This window comes from Moschus berezovskii, chromosome 15 (assembly GCF_049115385.1).
Source record: "Moschus berezovskii isolate FMDL1 chromosome 15, NW_MosBer_1.0, whole genome shotgun sequence".
NCBI classification, from domain to species: Eukaryota; Metazoa; Chordata; class Mammalia; order Artiodactyla; family Moschidae; genus Moschus; species Moschus berezovskii.
This window is the reverse complement of record NC_142474.1, coordinates 20,890,922-20,912,849: the sequence shown is the minus strand read 5'-3', so window position 1 is coordinate 20,912,849 and position 21,928 is coordinate 20,890,922. Positions and strand designations below refer to the sequence as shown.

The following is a 21,928-nucleotide window of genomic DNA, read 5'->3' as shown; positions in this document are numbered from 1 at the left end:
ATCCCCTGGAGAAGGAAATGGCAACCCACTCCAGTATGGTTGCCTGGGAACCCCCGTGAACAGAGGAGTCTGATGGGCTACAGTCCATGGGGTCACAAAGAGTCAGACACGATTTAGTTACTAAACAACAACAATGGGGGGAATAGCAATGAACTTGAAGGTGGAGACTCTAACTGGCAGGCGGCGAGCCCTCAGAGACGGCAGAGCTGTTCCTAGACTATAAAAGTCAAACAAGGAGAGATTTATACAAGGAGTGTGTGTGTGGTGTGTGGATGGAGGGCATCCAGTTCCCAGGCTGGCTGAAACCATTAAAACCTCATGATACTCTGGTGGTAGACTTCCAGCATCCCAAGTTTGCCTTTATTTTTGGTCTCTGTTCTCCAGAGGCCCACAGAGTCCTGCTCAGTTTCAATTCAGGGAACTGGTGACAGCATCTCTGGCCACTTCTGCCAAAATGGGCATAGTCCTGCCTCAGTTTGGAGAATAGGCACTGAATTGGACATATTTCTGAGTTCCAGGCCCTGGATCTGAGTCTCATATGATTAAAATCTCAATCCCTTGGTTCTCTGTTTCGGTGTAACAAACTCAATTAGAAGTAGTTGGAGGAGAGGTGATAACTAGAACATATATCTAAGTAGATTTTAACTTCCAATGTGGTATTGATACATACATAACTTCAGCCATTGGCCACTACACGTCTCCTTTTTCTACTAATATCTGATCAAAAGCAATTTCATTTTCTAAAAATTTAATAGTTATAAGAGGATACCTTGAAACCATAATTACAGCTACCAACTTCCAGCAGACATTGTTTTGAGAGTGACTGGTGGCATCCCAAGTCTGCCACAGCTCTGAAAACTCAAGTTCTTCCCAATTCAAGGACTTGTCTAAAGTCGGGTCTATACTGCCACCTAGTATTACCTTGGACGTCTGAACCACAGCTACTCCATTTTTACTTTCAACTGCATTTCTCTCCTTAATGGCCAAAGCAGATGTCACCCACAATTAATGATTTTGGTGCTTTTTCTATATATGAAAAGATACAAGAGTTTGGGCTCTTAAAAATCTTTTTCTGAAAGTGCCTAACTATCTAGAGGCCTGTTCTGCCAGTTTTTCCCAGAGCACAAATTGCTTCAATCCTGATCTCCACCCTGAACTCCTTTCAAGGTATGCTGAAGGTCAGTGACCATTGACCTAATTCTTGCACAGACTGACAGCAAGTGCCAGTTTTCAGTTGGCAGGGCCCCTTCGGGGTCATGCATACAACCATGGTTTGAGGGGCAGTTCATGACCATTTCATCCCATGATGCTGCTGCTGCTGCTGCTGCTACTAAGTCGCTTCAGTCGTGTCCGACTCTGTGACCCCATAGACGGCAGCCCACCAGGCTCCCCCGTCCCTGGGATTCTCCAGGCAAGAACACTGGAGTGGGTTGCCATTTCCTTCTCCAATGAGTGAAAGTGAAAAGTGAAAGTGAGGTCGCTCAGTCGTGTCCGACTGAGTGACCCCATGGACTGCAGCCTACCAGGCTCCTCCATCCATGGGATTTTCTAGGCAAGAGTACTGGAGTGGCTTACCATTGCCTTCTCCACCCATGATGCTAGGAATGTTCATTCCCAGGTCTGGAAGAAGTTTCAGTAATAGGCCACTCAACGTGCTAGGTCTTATCAACAGCGGCCAAAAATCTGGACTCGGTCTTATTAGCAGCAGCCAAAGGTCTCTGGACCCTCTGTCTTACTAGTCTCCTATGTCCAGGAAAATATTCCCCCTGTTGTCTCTTCCCGTATCTAGAGTTACCCTATTACAATCATTAATCTCATACGGGACTATCTCATCATTTTATCAGAGGTTTGGTCATACATTTGGTAATGAAAGAAACAATTTCATAAAACAGGCAATATAAAAAAATAATATAGCAAGCAGTATTAGTAAGGTCATAAGTAAGAATATAAATCAAGAACTTCCATTAGGTGCAACCCAGTATATCTCAGGTCTCTGACTTAGTCTGTTCTGTACTATCTTTACCTTTAAGGGAAATTATATATTGGCACTGTCCATAAGGCAGCCAGACCAGTTTTCTAGTTTACTAGACTGATTATCCTTAGTATGACTTAATTGTTTCCAATATAGAGAAGCCTTTAAACTTAAATTACTATACTGTACATAAACCCATCCCATAATTATGGGAGGTTTTATTCCTTTTATTCCAAGCTCAATTAATTTTGCCTGTTGCTCTGATTGAGCTTGAGTAATAGAGGAAAATTCATGTTTATGGCCAGGATCAGAGCAGGCATTATTAATTTGCCAGGTGAGGGAGTTCTGCTGCTGCTGCTGCTAAGGCACTTCAGTCGTGTCCGACTCTGTGTGACCCCACAGACGGCAGTGCACCAGGCGCCCCCGTCCCTGGGATTCTCCAGGCAAGAACACTGGAGTGGGTTGCCATTTCCCTCTCCAATGTGTGAAAGTGAAAGTGAAGTCGCTCAGTAATGTCTGACTTGTAGCGACTCCATGGACTGCAGCCCACCAGGCTCCTCCGTCCATGGGATCTTCTAGGCAAGAGTACTAGAGTGGCTTGCCATTGCCTTCTCCGGAGGGAGTTCTACCTAGTAATATAAATAGTGGCTTGAAGAGGACTGTAACTTTTTCTTTTAAAATATATTTCCTAAAAGCCAACCAATTAGAGCCTTAGAGTGGAGAAATCCACCAAGGTAACCCAAAAGTGCTGTAAATGGTCACAAACCTAAAATTGGATTGATTTTTAAACATAGCATTGGATTGTGCCCATGGTAGAAAAACATTTGATTCATATGCAAAGTTCAAGAAGTCAAGAAAACATTACAAATAATGATACGAGTCAGGTCGAGGATCTTGAGCTAGCTATCTACTTCTGATGTTGTCTTCTTCTTATGCTAGTAGGAGTGTAGTTTCTCCTCTGAGCATTGTTTTAAGGTGAGTCTTAGTAAATACAGACCTCCATTAACAGGAACTGGAATTTAATATCCACTGAAACATAATCTTTTTTATCTCTATAATTAGCCTCATTTTTACCAAAGTACCAGGCTTCCCTGATGGCTCAGATGCCTACAATGCAGGAAACCAGGGTTTGATCCCTGGGTCAGGAAGACCCCCTGGAGAAGGAACTGGTAACCCACTCCAGTATTCTTGCCTGGGAAATCCCATGGACAGAGGAGCCTGGCAGGCTACAGCTCATGAGGTCACAAAGAGTCAGACATGACTGAGCAACTAACAGTTTCAGTTTTCAGTTTTACCAAATATAGCCAAATTAAGACTAATCTGTTTGCAAAATAAGCCTGGTCTCAATAAACTTGGCCTGATGATTTATATAAACTGTAATTGATGATATAGACCTTTTTGCTTTGCTGAAACTTTTTTTAACTTTTATTGGAGGCTAATTATTTCACAATATTATATTGGTTGGTTTTGCCATACATTGACATGAATCCGCCCCGGGTGTACACGAGTTCCCCCTCCCGAACCTCTCCCCCGCCACCTTCCTCCTCCCCTTATCCTCCCTCTGGGTCATCCCCGCATACCAGTCCCGAGCATCCTGTAACATGCATCGACCCTGAACTGGCAATTCGTTTCACATATGATAATATACATTTTTCAATGCCATTCTCCCAAACCATCCCACCCTCACCCTCTCCCACAGAGTCCAAAAGACTGTTTAATACATCTGTGTCTCTTTTGCTGTCTCGTATACAGGGTTATCATTTGCATCATTCTAAATTCCATGCTGAAACTTTTATAGAGTCTCAGACTGAACTTTTACAAGACTTCTCAAGAGCTTGTCATGCCAAGAGCTTGTCACAGATATCACCTGACAGATCAAGGTGAATTTCTTCCCTTTCAAGGTCGCCAACATATCTTGAGATTTCTGTACCTGTTAGTGAGTTAGTCTTCCTAATTTATCCTATAAAACTGTTGGGAACCTAAAAGTTTCCAATATCTGTAGGTATCAGACAGAGAGAAAAGGTAAGTGTTTCAATTCTGTTTTCAGAGGTATAATTTACCAAGTGACTTAAAGTCATAATGAGTTTAAGGGAAAGGTTTTCCTTACACCTGGAAAACACAGATCAAATCAATAATTTTTCAGATGGAAACCATAAAAATTATAACTATATTCACCAGTTCACTCAGTCCTATGTAACTAGTCCTTTTTGTTAACAGTTTTATGAAGCCATCAGGTTTCCCATCAGGGCTTCCTAGGTGGCGCTAGCAGTAAAGAACCTGTCTGCCAATGTAGGAGACATAAAAGATGCAGGTTCAATCCCTGGGTTGGGAAGATCACCTGGAGGAGGGCATGGCAACCCACTCCAGTATTCTTGCCTGGAGAATCCCATGGACAGAGGAGCCTGGCAGGCTGCAGTCCACAGAGTTGCAAAGAGTGGGACATGACAGAATCAACTTAGCACGCATGCACACAGGTTTCCCATTAGAATTCTTCAAATTCTTACCCAGTTCAGCTTTATGGTGGGGTTCCCTTGTGGTTCAGCTGGTAAAGAATCCACCTGCAATACAGCAGACCCCAGTTCAATCCCTGGGTTGGGAATCCCCTGGAGAAGGGAAAGGTTACCCACTCCAGTATTCTGGCCTGAAGAGTTCCATGGACTATAGTCCAGGGGTAGCAAAGAGCGGGACACGACTAAGCAACTTTCACTTTCTTTCTTTTTCTCAGCATTATGGTATGATAGTCAGAAACTCGTATTTTCCAAAAACTCTTTCTACAAATCCTCTTGAGGAGGGAGCATTTTTGCAAAAAGTTTAGAGTGAAACTGTGTCTGTGAATGACAAAAAGACTTAAAACCCACAGTAAAAAAAAAAAGATTACAATTCAATTGACAAACAAACTTGGTTACTGCTGTAACATACAACACTTGCAGATAATAATTAGAATCATAATTGATAATATTTTACCAGGACATTTCAGAATTTTAAAAATTCCATATAATTTCTAGAATATCTATATTAACAACACTTACCAAACAATAAAACTTAAGATTTACTACTCATCAGACAATACTTCCCATGTAATTTAACACACCACGTGAACCTAATTTGTTTAATATCTCTCCTTGGGATGTTTCAGGAGCCCTTTGAAGAATCTTGAAGTTAGCTAGAAGTCAAAAGGACTTCATTAGAATTTTCAAAATGAAACCCCTTCGATATTTTCCTTGACAAAACTCAGTCAGACAGAATCAAAAGTGACTGTGAAACAATAGTTATTCACTTAGCCAAAGAAACAATAAAAGATGTGAAAGACAAATACAGACCAGACGACTTAAAAGGTCCCAACACTGGAATTTCAAGTTACCAAAATCTAAAGAGACTATTTTGAGATAGGTATTCTTAAAACATAATTATTCCTATAGAGTTTACCTAAAATCTCTCATCTCATTTGCATTTAATTCACTTATAAAATTTCATCATACCAAGTTATTTTTCTTGCTGACAAATTTGCAACAGATATAATAAAACCTTATTTAAGTTTTATTAAACCTAGGTGCAATAAAGGTATTAAACTTGATGACTGTAAAAGCATGTCTATTTTCATTAGATCAACAAGTTTATACATTAATTCCAGATATTAATGTAATACTAAATATTTCCCAGTTTACATGAATCTGAAACAAATTCTAGCCAATTACCTTCTGTACTTCGCAGAATGTATATAAGCACTTGATTTCTTTAAGCCAATTAAATAGAGCTCATTGACAAATTAGCTTTGATAATGCCATCCAAAAGTAAAGTCAAAGATAATGCACACATAAAGATGGACACAATGTGAGATCTCATAGCTTCACTTTCTAAACTTACTCATGAATCAGAAATTATAATATAAAGCTCACTAGATTATAAGTAACAGTTGGAATACATAAACTGTTAAAAGGCTTCTTCCTTGTTATATTTTTTTCCCCTCAGTCTTAGGACTTAGAGATGGTCTACATAAGTGTTCCTAAGAGCCCTGGTTTCAAGACCTCAGTCATGTCCATCTCTGCAGCCCCATGGACTGTAGCCCACGAGGCTCCTCCATCCATGGAACTTTCCAGGCAAGAATACTGCAGTGGGTTGCCATTTCCATCTCCAGGTCTCAAGGTACAGGGAGAGAAAATCAAGTTCTCCCAGTAGGACTTGTTCCAAGGGCAGAATTCTGAAAAGACATTTTTATCAAGCTTGATTTTTATCGGCAAAAAGAACTAGTTTGGGAATTTTCAAGAGTTTTACCTAAGCCAGTTTTCTCTGGAATCTAAACACTATCATGGCCACATAATGTTGCAATAAAATATCATCTCTTTCTTCGTCATAGGTTCACGGCTAAAATATTTCCAGTCAGACAGAATTCACTGAAGACGGCTTTGCCGTGGAACAGAACCAGAATTTCCCATTTCACAAGGCAAAATGGCCATCACAAATCACAACACATAACACAAAGTATTAACATGAGACACAAATAGGCAAGACCATCTTCATCAGAGACTCCCTTAAATACAAAATTAGAATCTCTCAGAAAACCTCCTACAGATACAGAACTTCAGATCTGAGCACTGAGGGTAAATGGAAATAGTTCAGATCTTCAAAGATTTCAAAGAGAGGGAAGAAAGCCAGGTTGAAAGAAGTGGGGAAGAAGAAGGGATGAAAGAGATGACCTTATAGACACCTCCTGCCACCTGCAGTCCTCAGATATTACAGGACTTTCCCTTGGGTTTCCAGGAAGGAAGGTCAGGAACTCGACCCCAGCAGACATCAGAAACCAGATATGAGATCAGAATTTGAGTTCTCTGCCCACCAGAGTGATCAGGCTCCAACCCTCAGATCAGGCTGAGACCCCTCAACGAGACTCCTGCATTCAGGATAAAGGCAGAAGAAAAAACGGTAGGATAAGGAGGAGCTGAAAAGAGGGAAGGGACAGAGGTCAACAGAGCCTCTTGTTCCTTACCTGGTCAGTGTCAGAGCACTCTGACCGACCATCTGCCTCAGGAGGAGTCCAGGGACAAAGGGTCCCAGGTAGGGACCACTGGGTCTGGTCCATCAGCAGGCAAGTTTGTTCCCAAGTACCCCAAGTGATCGGGATGTCAGTCATGGCAAAGAAGAGATCCCACCAGAGTTGCCATTTGTTGGAGGAAGAGGGCCTCCTTTAGGGCCTGAGAGTGGGCTCTTATCTCATACGCAACAGTGAATTGTCCGAGGAGATGCACATGCTGACAAGGCATGAGATTTTATTGGGAAGAGGGCAGGAGGGTAAGGGAACCCAGAACAACTGCTCTACCACGTGGCTCATGTCTCAGGCTTTATGGTAATGAGACGATTTACGACTTGTCTCTGGCCGGTCATTCTGGTTCAGGGTCTTTCCTGGCCATGCGCATCACTCAGCTAAGATGGATTCCAGTGAGAAGGATGCTGAAAGGAGGCTGGTCGGACCTATGGACTGGCATCTCCTTTCTCCTTTTGACATTTCCCAAATTCTTCTGGTTGGTGTTGTTTGTTCCATACTCCTTACCAGGACCTCCTGTTGTATGATAGCTCATGGTTACTACTATGGTTAGTGATAGTAAACCTCCTGTGCCTGGCCAGGAGGTGTGGGGGTGGGCAGCGGTTCTCCTAACATTTTGAGGGTTAAGTGGGTTAATAGGTGCTTAGAACAGGCCTGGGAAGGGCTTATGTGTCTGTGTGGTTCCATTCCCCCATCCACAGCTGAGCCAAAGTCAGCCACTGCTGAGTGACCTCAGGGACGAGGGCAGGGCAGGGCCCAAGCCCTTTCTGACAGCGGAGGGTCATCTGTGCTCTCCACAGGGCTCACGTAGCTCCCTCCGGGGCCTCTAATGTGGCCCCCAAGAGATGGAAAGAGAGACAGAAGGAGACAGGAAGAAAGAGATGAAGACATAGAGAAACCAGTCTGTGTGAGAGATACGGACAGAGGCCCTGGGAGAACCGGGGTCACAGTGTTCAGACAATCAGCATTCCACAGGCCTGGTTTAGGAGGTCAGACCACACTCTCCTTCTGCCTGAAGGAAGCTCCATTGCAGCCTGCGGCTTTCTGGGATGAGCCAAGGGGCTACTAGGATTCCAGCCCTGCTAGTGCTCAGTTCCCATCGTCCACCTCCAACCCTGGGTCTTGTTTCCAATGGAAACGGCCCAAGCCCACTCCCCTGCCATCCATTCTGTTTCATCGCAGGGCTCAGATGTTACCCAAAAACTGATTATAACTCTTGGTGGGTGTTGAGCCAAAAGACACAACCTAGCCAAAAATCAGAAGTAAGGACTTGCTACTTGCAGCCAGTAAAAACACCGGGCTTCTTTCCCAAAACAGCATCTCCCTGAACAGCAAAATTGGGGAAATTTAAAGCTAAGTGTACATGTATATTCGTGAAGGGCTTGAGCAGAGGAGAATTCAGCATGGGCTTGGGGCCAAGGTCTTCAGAGTCCAAGCTCTAGTTGATTGAAGACAGGAGGGCCAACATCATCATTCCATCCATGCCTGAGTTCCTGCAGAACTCAAAGACTATATCAGATTGTTAGGTATATCCCACAAGGAGGAAATTGGACTCTGTTTTGTCACTGAGCTATTGTTTCTTGACAGCTTTTCCTTTGTTCCTGCATTCACTTACTTCCCTTGAAATCATTGACTACTGAGACCTGTTCAAGGGCAAGCACTGTGGCCAAGTTTAGATCATAAAATGGCTTAAGCCAACATGGCTTCTCTTATGTCAAGAAAGCCTTCTTTGTCCTCTTTCTCCAGAGGAAGAGACAGACAAGCCTCAGATTCACTCTTTCCAAAACCCACCTCCTTTCTTTGTCCTCCCACCTGGAAGGTGCTCTTCTCTTAACTCTCCGTGTCAGCTTCTCCAACTCACCAGCCCAGATGAAAAGTCACCTCTTCCATGAAGCCTTCTCAACTATTACTCTCCCCAAACAAGCAGGGCACCCTCTCCAGGCTGTTGGCAACTGTCATACTCAAGACAGGTGTGGACCAAGCTACATGCTCTATCATCTTACACCTTTTGTCTGAGTCCCACACTCTGGCCTTTGTATTGCTTGTCTGGCCCTGCTAACACCCCTGTGCCAACCTCCATCATAGCACTTCCAGGAGAGCGGAGGTTTATTGCAGTTTCAGCCCGGTAGCTCTGTCTGGATTTCCCTTTCTTAGAGCATTTGCTTACCAAGGCCAAGCTGACCACCACCTAATCCCATGCTACCTCATTAATGAGAAATCACATTCTTTAGCTCTCTCCCTGCTTTGACCTTCATGTGACCTGTCCTTTCTGTCCCTGTAAGACCCCCACACACACATACACCCTTGACTGTGAGTCCTACAAGGGTAAGGTATACCTGACCTTCCTGCAATGTCCCTCTTAGATCTAGGAGTCTGGTTTAGCCAAGTTTTGTTTGCATTGAATCTTAATCTATTCCTGCCCCACAAAAGAGGGATTGTACCCATGAGGTTCCAATACAGATTTCTCTTTTTCCTTTCTTGGTGGTTCCGGGACAAGAGTAAAGGGACTTTTGTTCCAGCTATCAACCTTGTCCCTGACAGAGCTTCCCAGGAATCCTGAGTTGGTGGGGGCTTGTAGGCCAGCTCTGGGGGCGAAAATGAGCTTTCCTCCACCTCCTTGTCCTCTACCCAATCTTTATTTACTCATTTTCAAGTCATTTCACGGGATTGTTTGTTGATCCAAAATATAAATTCAGCGTAACCTTTGTTTAATTCTGAAAACAGACAACGGTAAAGGTCACCAATGATGACCCAACCAAGAAATAAGCATTGTTACGGTTTGGGTGTATTTCCTTCCAGTAATTTTTCTAGATGGAAAAAAAAATTATACAAAACAGAAGAAACTATTTCCTTTTTCACCTGCTGCTGCTGCTGCTGCTAAGTCACTTCAGTCGTATCCGACTCTGTGTGACCCCATAGACGGAAGCCCACCAGGCTCCCCCGTCCCTGGGATTCTCCAGGCAAGAACACTGGAGTGGGGTGCCATTTCCTTCTCCAATGTGTGAAAGTGAAAAGTGAAAGTGAAGTCGCTCAGTCGTGTCTGACCCTTAGCGACCCCATGGACTGCAGCCTACCAGGCTCCTCCATCCATGGGATTTTCTAGGCAATAGTACTGGAGTGGCTTGCCATTGCCTTCTCCGTTTCACCTGCTAAGAGTCTTTAATTAGTTTCTCCATATTGCTTTGTGACTGCTGCCTGGTGGCCCACAATTTATTTGACAAATCCCCTGTCGATAGACATTTAAACTGGCACCACTTGATACATAATGTTGCAGTGTGCATCCAAACGGTTCATTTGTCAACATCATCAACCTCCTGGTTCCAACTGGTCTAGGGTCTACATGCTTGTGGGCAGCATATAGTTAACTTCTTCCACCTGGTAGGGGTCTCAGTACCTGTGACATAGATCAAACGACATGGCTCCGGATATTATCTATAGGTCTAGAGGAGGAACTAAAGGAACTTGACCATATAATGGCTAAACTAATCTTATTTGGTCTTGCTTCACCGTTTTCCTTTATTTCTGCATTTTCTTGCTATTCTGATTAATTTTATTCTTAAGAACACAAAGAAGGAGGCTAAAGTTTTTCTACAGAGAGGAGGCAGGGGTGGGAGAGGGGAGAGTTTGCCCCAGAAAGCCCCATAGGATGCTGCTCAGTTACACTAACGGTTCATTTTGCGCACATCGCTGGGCAATTCCCTCGGACAGAACTTATGCACACCCTGGGTCATGGATATGAGCCCTCCTAAGAACAAACTTGCTCTCTAGAAAAGGTCATTCCACACTGCATATTTACCAAGCTCCCACTGTTATAAGCAAAGGTTATCAGAGCCAGCCTGACCCACAGCATCAAAGAGTCCAACATCCTTATCTAACAGTTGGGGAGCCTAAGGCCCAGAGATAAGAACTGATTTATCTGAAGGCCTTAGCAAACTCTATGTTGTCTAGAGATTTTCTCCCTACTCAGTTATCTCTCTGACATTTTGCAAGGGAATGCAAAATCTTCAGCAAGGATGCAGGTAGGATGGAGAAAGGATATAACATCTATATTGCTCACAGCAGACATTGCTAACCAATCATCATAATTTCTTCTAACACTTGAGGACATCTCCAACAGTCATTACCATGCAACAGGACTTGGCACAAAAGGTGAAATGTTTCTGGTGGCATTTTTGGTGCCAACAAAGAGCCTTTTCAAATTGCGGACTCGAGCCCATTCAAGTGAGCTTCTCATGTGGCTTCCTTCTTGCCCTCTGAGACAGAAAAAGCCCACAAATTCTCCTGATTTCCATCTGTCTAACCCTGCCATGTTCTCAGAGACACTTTCTGGTTTTCCACAGATTTCCGAGAAAAGGGTGCCCCTCATCCCACTTGGGGTGATGGGGTGGGCTGGGACAGAGAGGCAGAATAGGCTGCCTGAGTCAAACAGATCTGAGTCCAGATCCTGGCTCCACAGTTATAGCTGTAAGGCTGTGGGCAAGTCACTGTTCTCCAAGAACCTTCCTCGTCTGGGAAATAGGGTTGTTAAAACTGCTATTCTGTCCCTTCTGGCCCTTACTTTTGGTGATGTGGAGAAGACAAATGGTCATTTTCACTCTGCACTTTGCTGTGTTGGAGTGAACAGCAAACTCTCTCCCCACGCTTAACCCAGGTTTCTGTGTATCGGCTTGGCAGGGGAAAGGAGTTCTCTCTCTCTGCCTCCCTCTCTATCACACACACACAGACAGGAACACACACTCACCTTTTCTTCCTCTCTGACTCCACCTGGATGGATCACAGGCAGGGAGAAGAGGGAAGGAAGCAGGAGGGAGTTACCTGAATTGGTACTGTTGCAAGATGGCTTCTGGAGAGCCAGAAACTCTTTAGAGTTGAGTCTCATGGGTACCTTCATGGGGGGTTTCACACCTTCGTGCCGGGCCTCTCAAGCCACAGCACCAGAGGAGGGCAGAGCTTCTCCAATCGCTGACTCCCCTACATGCCACCCCAGCTTCTGGTTCTCTGGCACCCCTTCCTCACTGCCCAGGGGATGATAATGGGAAGGACTGAAAGCAGCCCCAGACCAGATCGCTCTCCTGCAGGGTCCACACCAGGCCTTTGGAAAAGCACACACACAGAGACACACACACACTCTGACCACAAGCTTAGCAAGCAGAGAGCAGTAATTTTTCCCTCTCAAAAGCCACTCTGCCCACGTGAGCAGTTGGCGTCAGCTCCTCAGCCTGTTTCTCTCAGGAATGAGACAGGATCCTATCCATCGCAGGTCCAGGGTTGCACTCCTCTAGGCCTGGACTAGGGCACACACCCCTGCTCGCCTCACTGAGCCAGTGGGGGAGGGGACCACAGCTGTCTGCTGAGAAGCATCTTCACAGATCTGCCTCCTTTGCCCTCTTGACTCCTTTCTCACCTTAGTCTGGGCCAGGAGCCCCCATAGGAGGGACCCAAGAGCAGTGCCACTGCCTCCTGGCCACCTGCTCACACTGTGGTCTGGCTCCTCATCTTGCTTTATAGCTTCTGTGGAAGTGTGGAGCTTGGGGACTTGAGGAAGCGCTGGGGAGGACACTCATCCACGGACAGCAGTCAGGCAGCTTGAAGCAGATACTGCCTCTGAATTGGGCCTTGAAGGTCAATGATGTTAATATTTCAATAATAATAATAGCCTTTCCCTGATGGCTCAGACGGCAAAGAATCTGCCTGCAATGCAGGAGACCTGGTTCAATCCCTGAGTCAGGAAGATCCCCTGAAGAAGGGAATGGCTACCTACTCTGGTATTCTTGCCTGGAGAATCCCATGGACAGAAGAGTCTGGCAGGATATAGGTCATGGGGTTGCAAAGAGTCAGACAAGACTGAACGCTTAACACTTTCACTGAAGGTCTAAGCATTTCACATTTTGTTATGTGACCCTCAAAACAGCCCCATCTTACAACCGAGGAAGTGGCAGCTCCCAGAGAGGAGCCTTTTTTACCCAGTCACACAGCTGATGAGCCTGGAACAGGGCTGGGTCCACAGCCGGTGGACTCCAGACGATTCCCCTGCCTGCAGCAGACAGGGCAAGATGGAGTTCTCGGGGGCTGGGCAAAGCATTCTGGGAAGGGACACAGCACAAAGACCTGAGAGCTGAAAAGAGGAAAGGCTGGGACAAAGAGGCCCTGAGCAGTTGGGGTTGGGGGGAGGGAGCTGAGTGGCATTGAGGGCAGGGCTGTGGTGCCCTGTGGCTTCCAAGGTGTGCCAGGACTTAGAGGCACCGTCACACCTGCTGACCCCAGTGAGTGTGTTTGGACCGAGAGGCAGGAAGCAGGAGCTGGTTGAGGCCTAGGCCCTGTCACTGGGCTCAGGCCTCCCACAGAGGCGCATTGTCCATGGGCGGCAGCAGGGCCAGCAGGAGCGCCCAGGAGGAGGCCTCTGCCCTCTGGAGATGTGCCCGGGGGAATGGCAGGCTCCCTCCAGGAAGTCTCTCTGGTCCCAGAAGCTTCTCACCATTAGGTGTTTGGAGCCGTGAGCCCATTTCAGACATGGCAGGAGGGCAAACACTCCTGCCTTCCTCTTCTCGACATCTCCAGGGAGGGAAGCCCCACCAGGCCTTGGCCATGTACTGTGTGTCCCCACAGCCCTCGCCGCCCCGCTCTTGTCCCCCCTGCACAAGGACTCAGGATTCAGTACCAGGGCGCCCAGCTCTGAACCACATCCCCAGCCTCTAGACTGAAGCCGGGCAGCAAGGATTCCCCGGGGCCTGTTTGAGTCCTACCTCCCAACACTAACTCACTGGGGACAGATGGCACAGTGGTGAAGAGCGTATGGTCTGGACAAAACAATACACTCAAGTCCCAGCTCCGGAAGCCCTGGGCGTGGACCTGGAGCAGGTCACTCACTCCTCAGGGTCTCAGACTCGCTGTGTACACTCAGGGCTGCGGACACCCGCCTCTGGGTGTCTGTGAAGGTCAAGGGAGCCAATCCCAGGTGGTGGGCCAGAGGGGTCCTGCGGAGCAGTTCATTTGTCCCCTTGGTTCAAGAAAAAGCCTCATTCGTTCAATCCACGAATATTCACTGAGATTCCTGAGGCCACAGGCAAGGCAAAGACAGTGCTCACTGCTGCAGAATAACTCAGCCTGGGCTGAGTGCTGGGTGAGTGCACAGCTCAGTTCACACTCTCAGCAGCCTGGGCTACCATTATTCCCATTTTACAGATGAGGACACTGAGATCCAGGGAGGTGAAGTTCCTTGCCCACAGTTACACAACAAAGTGGCAAAAGTGAGATTCAAACCTGCTCTCGTGGGTGAATTAATTCATGGATATGTGTATTCCTAAATCCTAAGATGTGTTTAGGAATAAGGGATGGGCAAGGCTCTTCCTTCCATCCTCCCAGTTAATATGATTGCAACCTCTCTGCAAAGGCTTATTCTATTGTAAGCAATAATATTAAAACAAAAGCAAAAAGTGCACATTTATTGAGCACTTACTCTGTGCCGGGATGTATGACCCATGGGCTGACATTATTCCCATTTCACAGATGAGAAACAGAGACTCAGAGAGGTTAGGAATGTGCTCTGAGTCACACAACATGGAAATAGTGGAGCCCGAACCTGAACTCAGTCTCTCCCAGGGCTCCCTGTCTCCACCAGGACATCCCTAGATAGGTTTTGAAGTCAGAGTTCTGGTTTGAATATGGCTCTGCCATTTACTGGCTGGTGAGGCTGGTGCCTTTGTGGAAAGTCAGGATAGCCATGCTGACCTTGGTGGGAATGAGACTCCATTGATAGGACTGATGTGAAGCCTGGGGTGGAAACTTCTGTGTTGCAGGTGCTTAATACATCATACCTGCCCCTGGTCTCATCACCAGTCCTGTTCTCATCACTGGTCCTGTTCTTATCCCCTGGTTTCATCCCTGCCCCTGGTCTCATCCCTGCCCCTGTTCCCATCCCTGTTTGTTCTCATCCCTGCTTCTGTTCACGGCAGAGGCTGCCCGGGAGGCAGGGCACCCTTACACAGGCCACACTCTGGCTGGTCCCACTCCCCTGTCATATGCCCCAGTGCCCCACCCACATCCCTCACGTCAGGAGGATCCTTGTTTCTCCAAACCTCAGGAAACTGGAGTCCCGAGTCTGCCTCCCAGCAGCTCTGTGGTTTACCAGATGCCACAAATATTTACTTTGGAGACCTCAGTCCAAATACAGAGTGTGTGCAGGATATAAGGCTGGGCTTCCAGACCCAGTGCCCAGGTGAGGAGAGCAGCAGGCCGAGGCATCCGTGTATCCAGGTAAATGTGTAGGGAAGGGGCGAAGGGCCTATGTCACCAGGAAGGGCCTGAGCTAGAGACACTTGTTGGGGTCAGGTCAGGAGCAGGAGAGAGGCCTAACCCTGGGTAAGGACCCTCTCAGTCCACTAGGACCCTGTTAGGGTCAGGGCCGGGGGTAGAGGGGAGTCCAACTTTCTCACCCAGAAGACAAAACAGCAATGGGGAGGAAACTGGACCGGCCCCATCTCATGGGGCCTATCACCTCATCCCAGTGACATTAACCCACTCCACGCACACCAGCTGCTCTATGGCCAGCCCTGGGCTGGGGTGATTCTGAAGACAAAACTATCAGACTGTCCTGGACCCCAAGAAACTCCCAGGATGGACCAACATGTTATGCTTGAGGAGAACCCAGGGTCATGGTGGTAGAGGACAGTCAGGGAAGGCTTCCTGAAGGAGGTGACATATTGGTGGAAAAGCTGAGTAGAAATTGGCTGGACAAAGGAAGAGAGAACAGTATTTCGTGCAAAGGGGACGGCATAGTCAAAGAGCCAAAAGCCAGGAGGCAAGATGCAATGTGGCAGATGGGTGTATGGTGCTTGGATTTGTAGAGAAGACAATTTTCCACAGGAGGAAAGGCAACCATCCACTTGCTCCCCTGAGAGCCTCTGATCAGAGAACAGAGCAGTGTGAGTTAATAATGAAGGGAAAACAGGGTCAAGATACTTGAAACAGAAAGACTATGGAGTGGGGATGGGGGCTTCCTGGGCAAAAGAGCAGGTGCAGGGAAGGCGTCCCCTCTGTCTTCTGGCTTTGACTGCAAGGTGGCTCCTTCTGACCCCAGGATTACCGACAATAACTGTCATTATCAGAATAACAGCTAACCCTCAGCGGGCAATTGTGGCATAAGAGGCCACAAAGGGATGGTCCCACTGAATCCTCCCAACAACTCTGCGAGGTAAGTCTCATTATTATTACCCCTTATTTCAGAGATGAGGAAACAGACAGAGAGGACAAGTCCCTTGCTTAAGAACACACAGCAGGTTGTAGAGGCAGCCCTCCCACTCTGGTCCGTCTGACTCCCAAGCCCACAACACTTCTCTTCCTCCTTCAGGCATCCAAGACGCAGGAACGAGGGTCCTGTGAATCGACAGCAGCTCCCAATGCCCAGACCTCCTCAGTTTAAGAAACTCACGCTCCCCCATTCTTCCAGGGCTCCCAGGGCCATTCATTCATCCAGCAACCACTTATTAAAGCACCGTGTGCTATGCTGAGTGCTCAGGACTCAGAGGGGAGCAGGAAGACCTAATCTGTCCTCCTGGAGCTCGCAGTCTGGTCGGGGGGACCCTGCGAATTAACCAAACAGCTTTCCTACCACTTTGCCTCCTACCTGAATGCTCATCTCCTTCCAGCCTGTACTTCCTGTCCTGGACACACACTAGCCCCCAGGGCGACCTTTCTCCAAGTGTGGTCCAGGCTCTCAGGTTACAGGAGAAGGAAATCTCTGCAGAGAGAGGGACACGTGAGTGGATTTTTCAAGAATGAACAGGAGTTCAGCAGGCAGATAAGGAAGGGGGACAGCATTGCAGGAAGCAGGAAGAGCAGGGCGAAGACACAGATGGGAGAGAACAGGGTTTGTTCTGGGAACTTCAAGCAGCTTGGAATGACTGGAACTTCGTAGAGCAAGAGGGGAAACCCAGGGAGGGAAGTTGGCTGAGGCTGAGGGCTTTAAGTGCCACAGTGATGGGTGGGGAAAGAAAAACAGAAGCAGAAATGTTTTGTCCTGAGCACTGAAGGTGGATGTCCTGTAAGATAACTAATATTTACCAAGTGCTCACCTTGCAAAAGCATGCTTGCATGCTAAGTTGCTTCTGTCGTGTTCAACTCTTTGTGACCCTATGGACTGTAGCCCACCAGGCTCCTCTGTCCATGGGATTCTCCAGACAAGAATACTGCAACGGGTTGCCATACTCTCCTTCAGGGTTTCTTCCCGACCCAGGGATCAAACCCAAATCTCTTACATCAAGCAGGTTCTTTACCACTAGCACCACCTGGGAATCCCACCATGCAAAAGGCACGGTGCTAGGTGCTTTCTAGATATTATCTCATTTAATCTCGACTCTATGAAGAAGCAGTCATGATGCCTATTTTCCAGATGAGAAAACTGAGGCACAGAGAGTTTAAGTTGATTGTCAAAGGACACAGAGACCCAGTCAGGTTCCAGAGCCTACTCTCTTAACCATCTCACTAAACAGCCTCTCCTGGACTCTATGATCCCAAGTCACCATGTGTGGCAGGCCTGGCCTGGGTCTCCTCTGCTCAGCTAATGGAGCCCTCTGTGCTCATCCCAGATTCTGCCACGTGTCACACCTGCCAACCCCGAAGAAGATGGCCTACCCGTGGACCTTCACCTTCCTCTGCGGTTTGCTGGCAGCCAACCTGGTAGGAGCCACCTTAAGCCCCCCTGTGGTTCTCAGTCTCAGTGCAGAAGTCATCAAGCAAAGTAAGTTTTGGCCGCCCAGGCCTTGTCACCGTAAGGCAAGGGGGCAGGTGGAGCAGCCCTCCAAGGGAGGGAGGGAGTTCCCCATCACTAGGGGTATACAAGGCATGGTTGGATCCCAAGTCTTGAGTGAGACTTGACAGGGTGAGTTACAAAGTTTGAGAGGGTCTACGATCTCAAGTATTTATGATGCCGAGATCCCTTTCTTAAATTCCATGATTCTAAAACCTACTACTCTGAGGTCCACAGCCCTCAGAGGAGTATGTGGGCACCACAGGCGACGATGCAAATACCTCTCCAGCTGCTCTTGCTTAAACCCCATTGCCCGAGCCCCTCCTCTGGGTTAGACCTAGTACGCTGCTAGTCTCCAAAGTAAGCACCTTCGGCTGGGAGTCTGGCTGCCTGCACCCCAGGCACAGCTTTATCAAGCTCCAGCTCTGTGGCCCTGGCAGTTCCCTGAGCTTTGGTTTCCTCCTCTGCAAGAGGGCCTCCCCCCTCCCCAGGTTGTCAGGATCATCCAATAAGGCAGAAAGTGACAACTACTTAATGATCTCTACAGCTGAACTTCTCAGTCTCAGCACTGCTGACTTTGGGGACCGAATACTTCTTTGTTATAGGGGGAATGCTGTCCTGGGCCTTCTAGTTGTTTAGCAGCATCCTTGGCCCAGATGTGACACCAAAAATGGTCCAACTGGAGCACACAGAGACCAGCCTTCTGTGTACAGTGGGCCTGGGCTTGGCCCTGTGCATGGGTCAGGTCCTACACAGCTGAAAGGCACTATAGCCCGTGGATATAGGATAGATACATATCCACTAGAGAGGACGGATCCCCTAGGATGGAAGGGGAGCTGAGAACTTCAGGCACTCCTGGGAGAGGCACATATGCTCTGGGCCCACACTGAGTTGCAAGCACATGGAATTTCAGCCAGAAGGAGCTTGGAGACAGGCAGCCGTTTAGGTTCCCCAGCAACAAAGTCTGAGTCGAGGAGCTGTGTGCAAGGGGGTGGTTTTGGAGGTGATCCCAGGCAACAGGTGCAGGAGAGCGGGAAGTAAGTCAGGTAAAGGCAAGCCAATTATCACTGGGAACTGGGGCTCAGTCCCACTGGGCAACTGCATTAGTCAGGGCCAGTCAGAAGGCAGAAACCACACTGTAAGCCCAACAGATGGGTTTGTATCAGATATTATCGGCAAGAATTGAAACACTGGGAAACCAGCTAAGAAGGGAAAAAGAGAGACTGCCAAAGAATCCCCTAGGGGTTGGGACACAGCAGGGAGCTCAAATCCAAGTACAGAAAAAACCTGGTGGGGAGAACCCTCCCCCAGAACTCATGCGGGGAGTAGGTTGAAGCCCCAAGAATGGTGGGGAAATTCCCCAAACTGTCCCAGGTCAGAGTCAGTCCTTGGTTGACAGACTGAGGCCAGATGGCAGAAAACTGCCTGCCAGGGAGCCAATGGAATTCTCTGCAGGAGGGACTACCATTGATTCACTGGGAAGCTGTCTCTGGCAACTACCTAGAAGGGAGCCGGGGGTCACAGGCTGCCGGAGGAAATCCACTCCACTCCCAGCCCGAAGTCCTGGGAGCTGACACCACTGGAGACGGGCAAGAGGAGCATGCCAGAGCCAAGCTTCTTATTCCTCCTCCATGTCCTTCCAGAACCTCAACAGACAGTACTGAACAGTGTGCTGGCTGGCAAAGGAGGCTTATTTATGGGGGCCATCTCCATTGTCACAGTGCAGGCAAAAAGGCTGGCTTGGTCTCTGCAAGGCACTAACTCACAGGGATTCTGGGACACAGTGGGGGACACACACTCCAGTCATCCTGCCCAGGGGTGGAGGGAGGGAGGCAGGGTCTTTACACACCAGTTCCCACCAGTCATTCATTGGCTGAGGGCTGCTCTCCAATGCTGCTCTCAGCATCAGCTCTCCAGCACTCTGACCTGCTCTGCACACAAGCCAAATGGGCTCCAGTCGTCAGGGGACATGTCCAGCGGGGACCAGAACCCAGGGCTCAAGGCTCTTCCTTTCTCTGTACAGCACATGGGGCTCTTTGGGCAACAGACCCATGGAATGTGGATCTGTTCCATAGACCCAGGGAATCATTAGCAAGTTCGTTTCAGCAGCAAAATGGCCCCAAATAGGCCTTAGGAGCTCCCTGCCTCTTGGAGTGTTTGCCAGTGGATAGTGAGAGACATGTAGGTCCATGTTCCAGGTGTCCTGGCCAACACTCCTGGAGGAGGCTGGCAATGTTCAAGGGTGGGAATGGTCCCACCCATGACCAGTCACAGTTTCCATGTGAAAGCGATCCATCTGGACCATCGTCCTCAGAATGAAGCCATCCCTACCCTCACCTTATGTGCCAGTCCAAGTAGCCCTGAGTGATGTCCCCTCCCAGCCTGGAGCCCCCACCAAGACATCCTCCTTGCCCCTCCTGCTGGACCCTAATCCCTGGGATCTGTCTCCAGTGCTGACACAGCAACTGAAGAACCGCGATGTTACCAACACCCTGCAGCAGCTGCCACTGCTCAGTGCCATGGAGAAGGAGTCGTCCGGGGGCATTTCTGGCGACCTGGTGAAATCCATCCTGAAGCATATCCTCTGGTAAGTGGAGCAGAACCAAGCTGGGAGCTGGCTCTTTGCCCACTCCTCTGCCCAGGACATGCTTTGCATGATCAATGGACCAGTCAACAAGCATCGGTTGGTGTCAGCTCTGTGCCTGACCGTGAAGGATGGATCAAAAACAGCCTCTCCTTCAGAGGCTCCCAGAGGAGTTACCAAAAACCATAAGAGGGACTCAGCAACCCTAAGAGGGAAGACCCCAGAGGAAGATCCCCTGGGGTGGGAGAATGAAGAGAGAAGGCGATGCTTCTCAGTGGTGGGGACAGGTGAGCCAATGACTCCATGCTCACCGGAAGACAAGAAGAAATGGCATTTGGGGCAGAGAGACTGGCCTGGGCAGAGGCAAAGGGTAGGGGAGAGTCAGAATGGCTGGTGCTCAGACCCCAAGGCCAAGAGGGAGAGGTCAAAGGGGCCAGGGCACAGAGGGTCTTACAGGTCAGCCCCAGAAGCTCAGGTTCATCTCCTGAGTAAGGAGGGGAGCCATGGGAAATGTTCCAGACAGTGGGGAGGGGGAAGGGAGCAAGACCATGCCGAGGGGAGTCAGCGGACAGGGCTTGGGTCCAGCTGCCACCTGGACACTTTGGGGGACAACTAAGATGGGGACCAGTCTGGGGATGACGCTCAGTCGAATACGAAGCATGAATCTCAACCCTCCCGTGTCCCGTCCAGGCTGAAAGTCACCTCAGCCAGCATCCGTCAGCTGCAGGTGCAACCCCTGGCCAACGGCCGGCAGCTGATGGTCAAGGCCCCTCTGGACATGGTGGCGGGATTCAACACGTGAGTGTCCCCTGAGCCAGGCACCGCAAGCCGGACAGTTTCTTCCACTCATTCTCCCCACCCCCACCCTCCATGCAAGAAAAGAGAGTTTCAAGCAGAGGGGAGAGTAAGGGCAAAGGTCCTCAGGCAAGAATGCAGTGGCCTGGTTCAGAGAGTGGCCTATGGAAAGAGGGGACGGAACAGCCTGGTGGGAGGTCAGGCCGGCTGGGGCCAGATCGCACAGGGCCTCTGGGCCAAGGTGAGGACTTGGTTTTACCAAGGAAGACAGGAGCCATGCAGGGCTCTGAGCAGAGGAGGGACATGACCTGATTTCACATTTTTCAAGAAGCCTCCTGGCTGCTGTGGGGAGGCAAGGGTGGAGGCAGGGAGGTTATCCAGAAGCTACTGGAATAATTCAGGAAGAGACAATAAGAGTGTGGACCAGGGTTTAGGAGCAGGAAGGTAGTGAGAAGAAGCTGGATTCAAAATATGTCTGGGAGGACACAAGAGGATTTGCTGACGGATTCAATTAGGGCTCGGGGTGGGGCTAGCGTAGTGGGGAGGTTGAAGGTCAAGACAGTATGGAGTGGGCAGAAAACAAGGCAGGGAAGATCAAGAGAGGAGAGGGATTGGGGAAGGATCTGTAGTTCAGTTTGTGTGTATTCGTTGCTCAGTCGTGTCCAACTCGTTGCGACCCTATGGACTGTAGCCCGCCAGGCTCCTCTGTCCACATACACGTTAAATCTGAGACACGGAAGCTGGCATGTGTAGAGGATTTAAATCAGAAGAGGAATCCAAACACTGAGGTATACG

At 48.5% G+C, this 21,928-nt stretch overlaps 1 protein-coding gene across 3 annotated transcripts in view; it reads left to right on the top strand.

The window, feature by feature from the left end:
- BPIFB1 (BPI fold containing family B member 1) overlaps window positions 1–21,928 on the top strand; it is a 38,611-nt gene that overhangs the window by 1,026 nt on the left and 15,657 nt on the right. The window contains exons 1-4 of one of the 3 annotated variants that reach the window (XM_055435498.2): window positions 15,149–15,263; window positions 17,594–17,745; window positions 20,206–20,341; window positions 21,029–21,136. In XM_055435498.2, coding sequence (XP_055291473.2) covers window positions 17,631–17,745; window positions 20,206–20,341; window positions 21,029–21,136 — 359 coding nt within the window. In that variant the 5' untranslated portion in view covers window positions 15,149–15,263; window positions 17,594–17,630. Of the gene's footprint in view, window positions 1–15,148; window positions 15,264–16,177; window positions 16,201–17,593; window positions 17,746–20,205; window positions 20,342–21,028; window positions 21,137–21,928 lie in introns of those variants that run through there. The other 2 variants (XM_055435490.2, XM_055435507.2) reach the window with 2 other exon arrangements.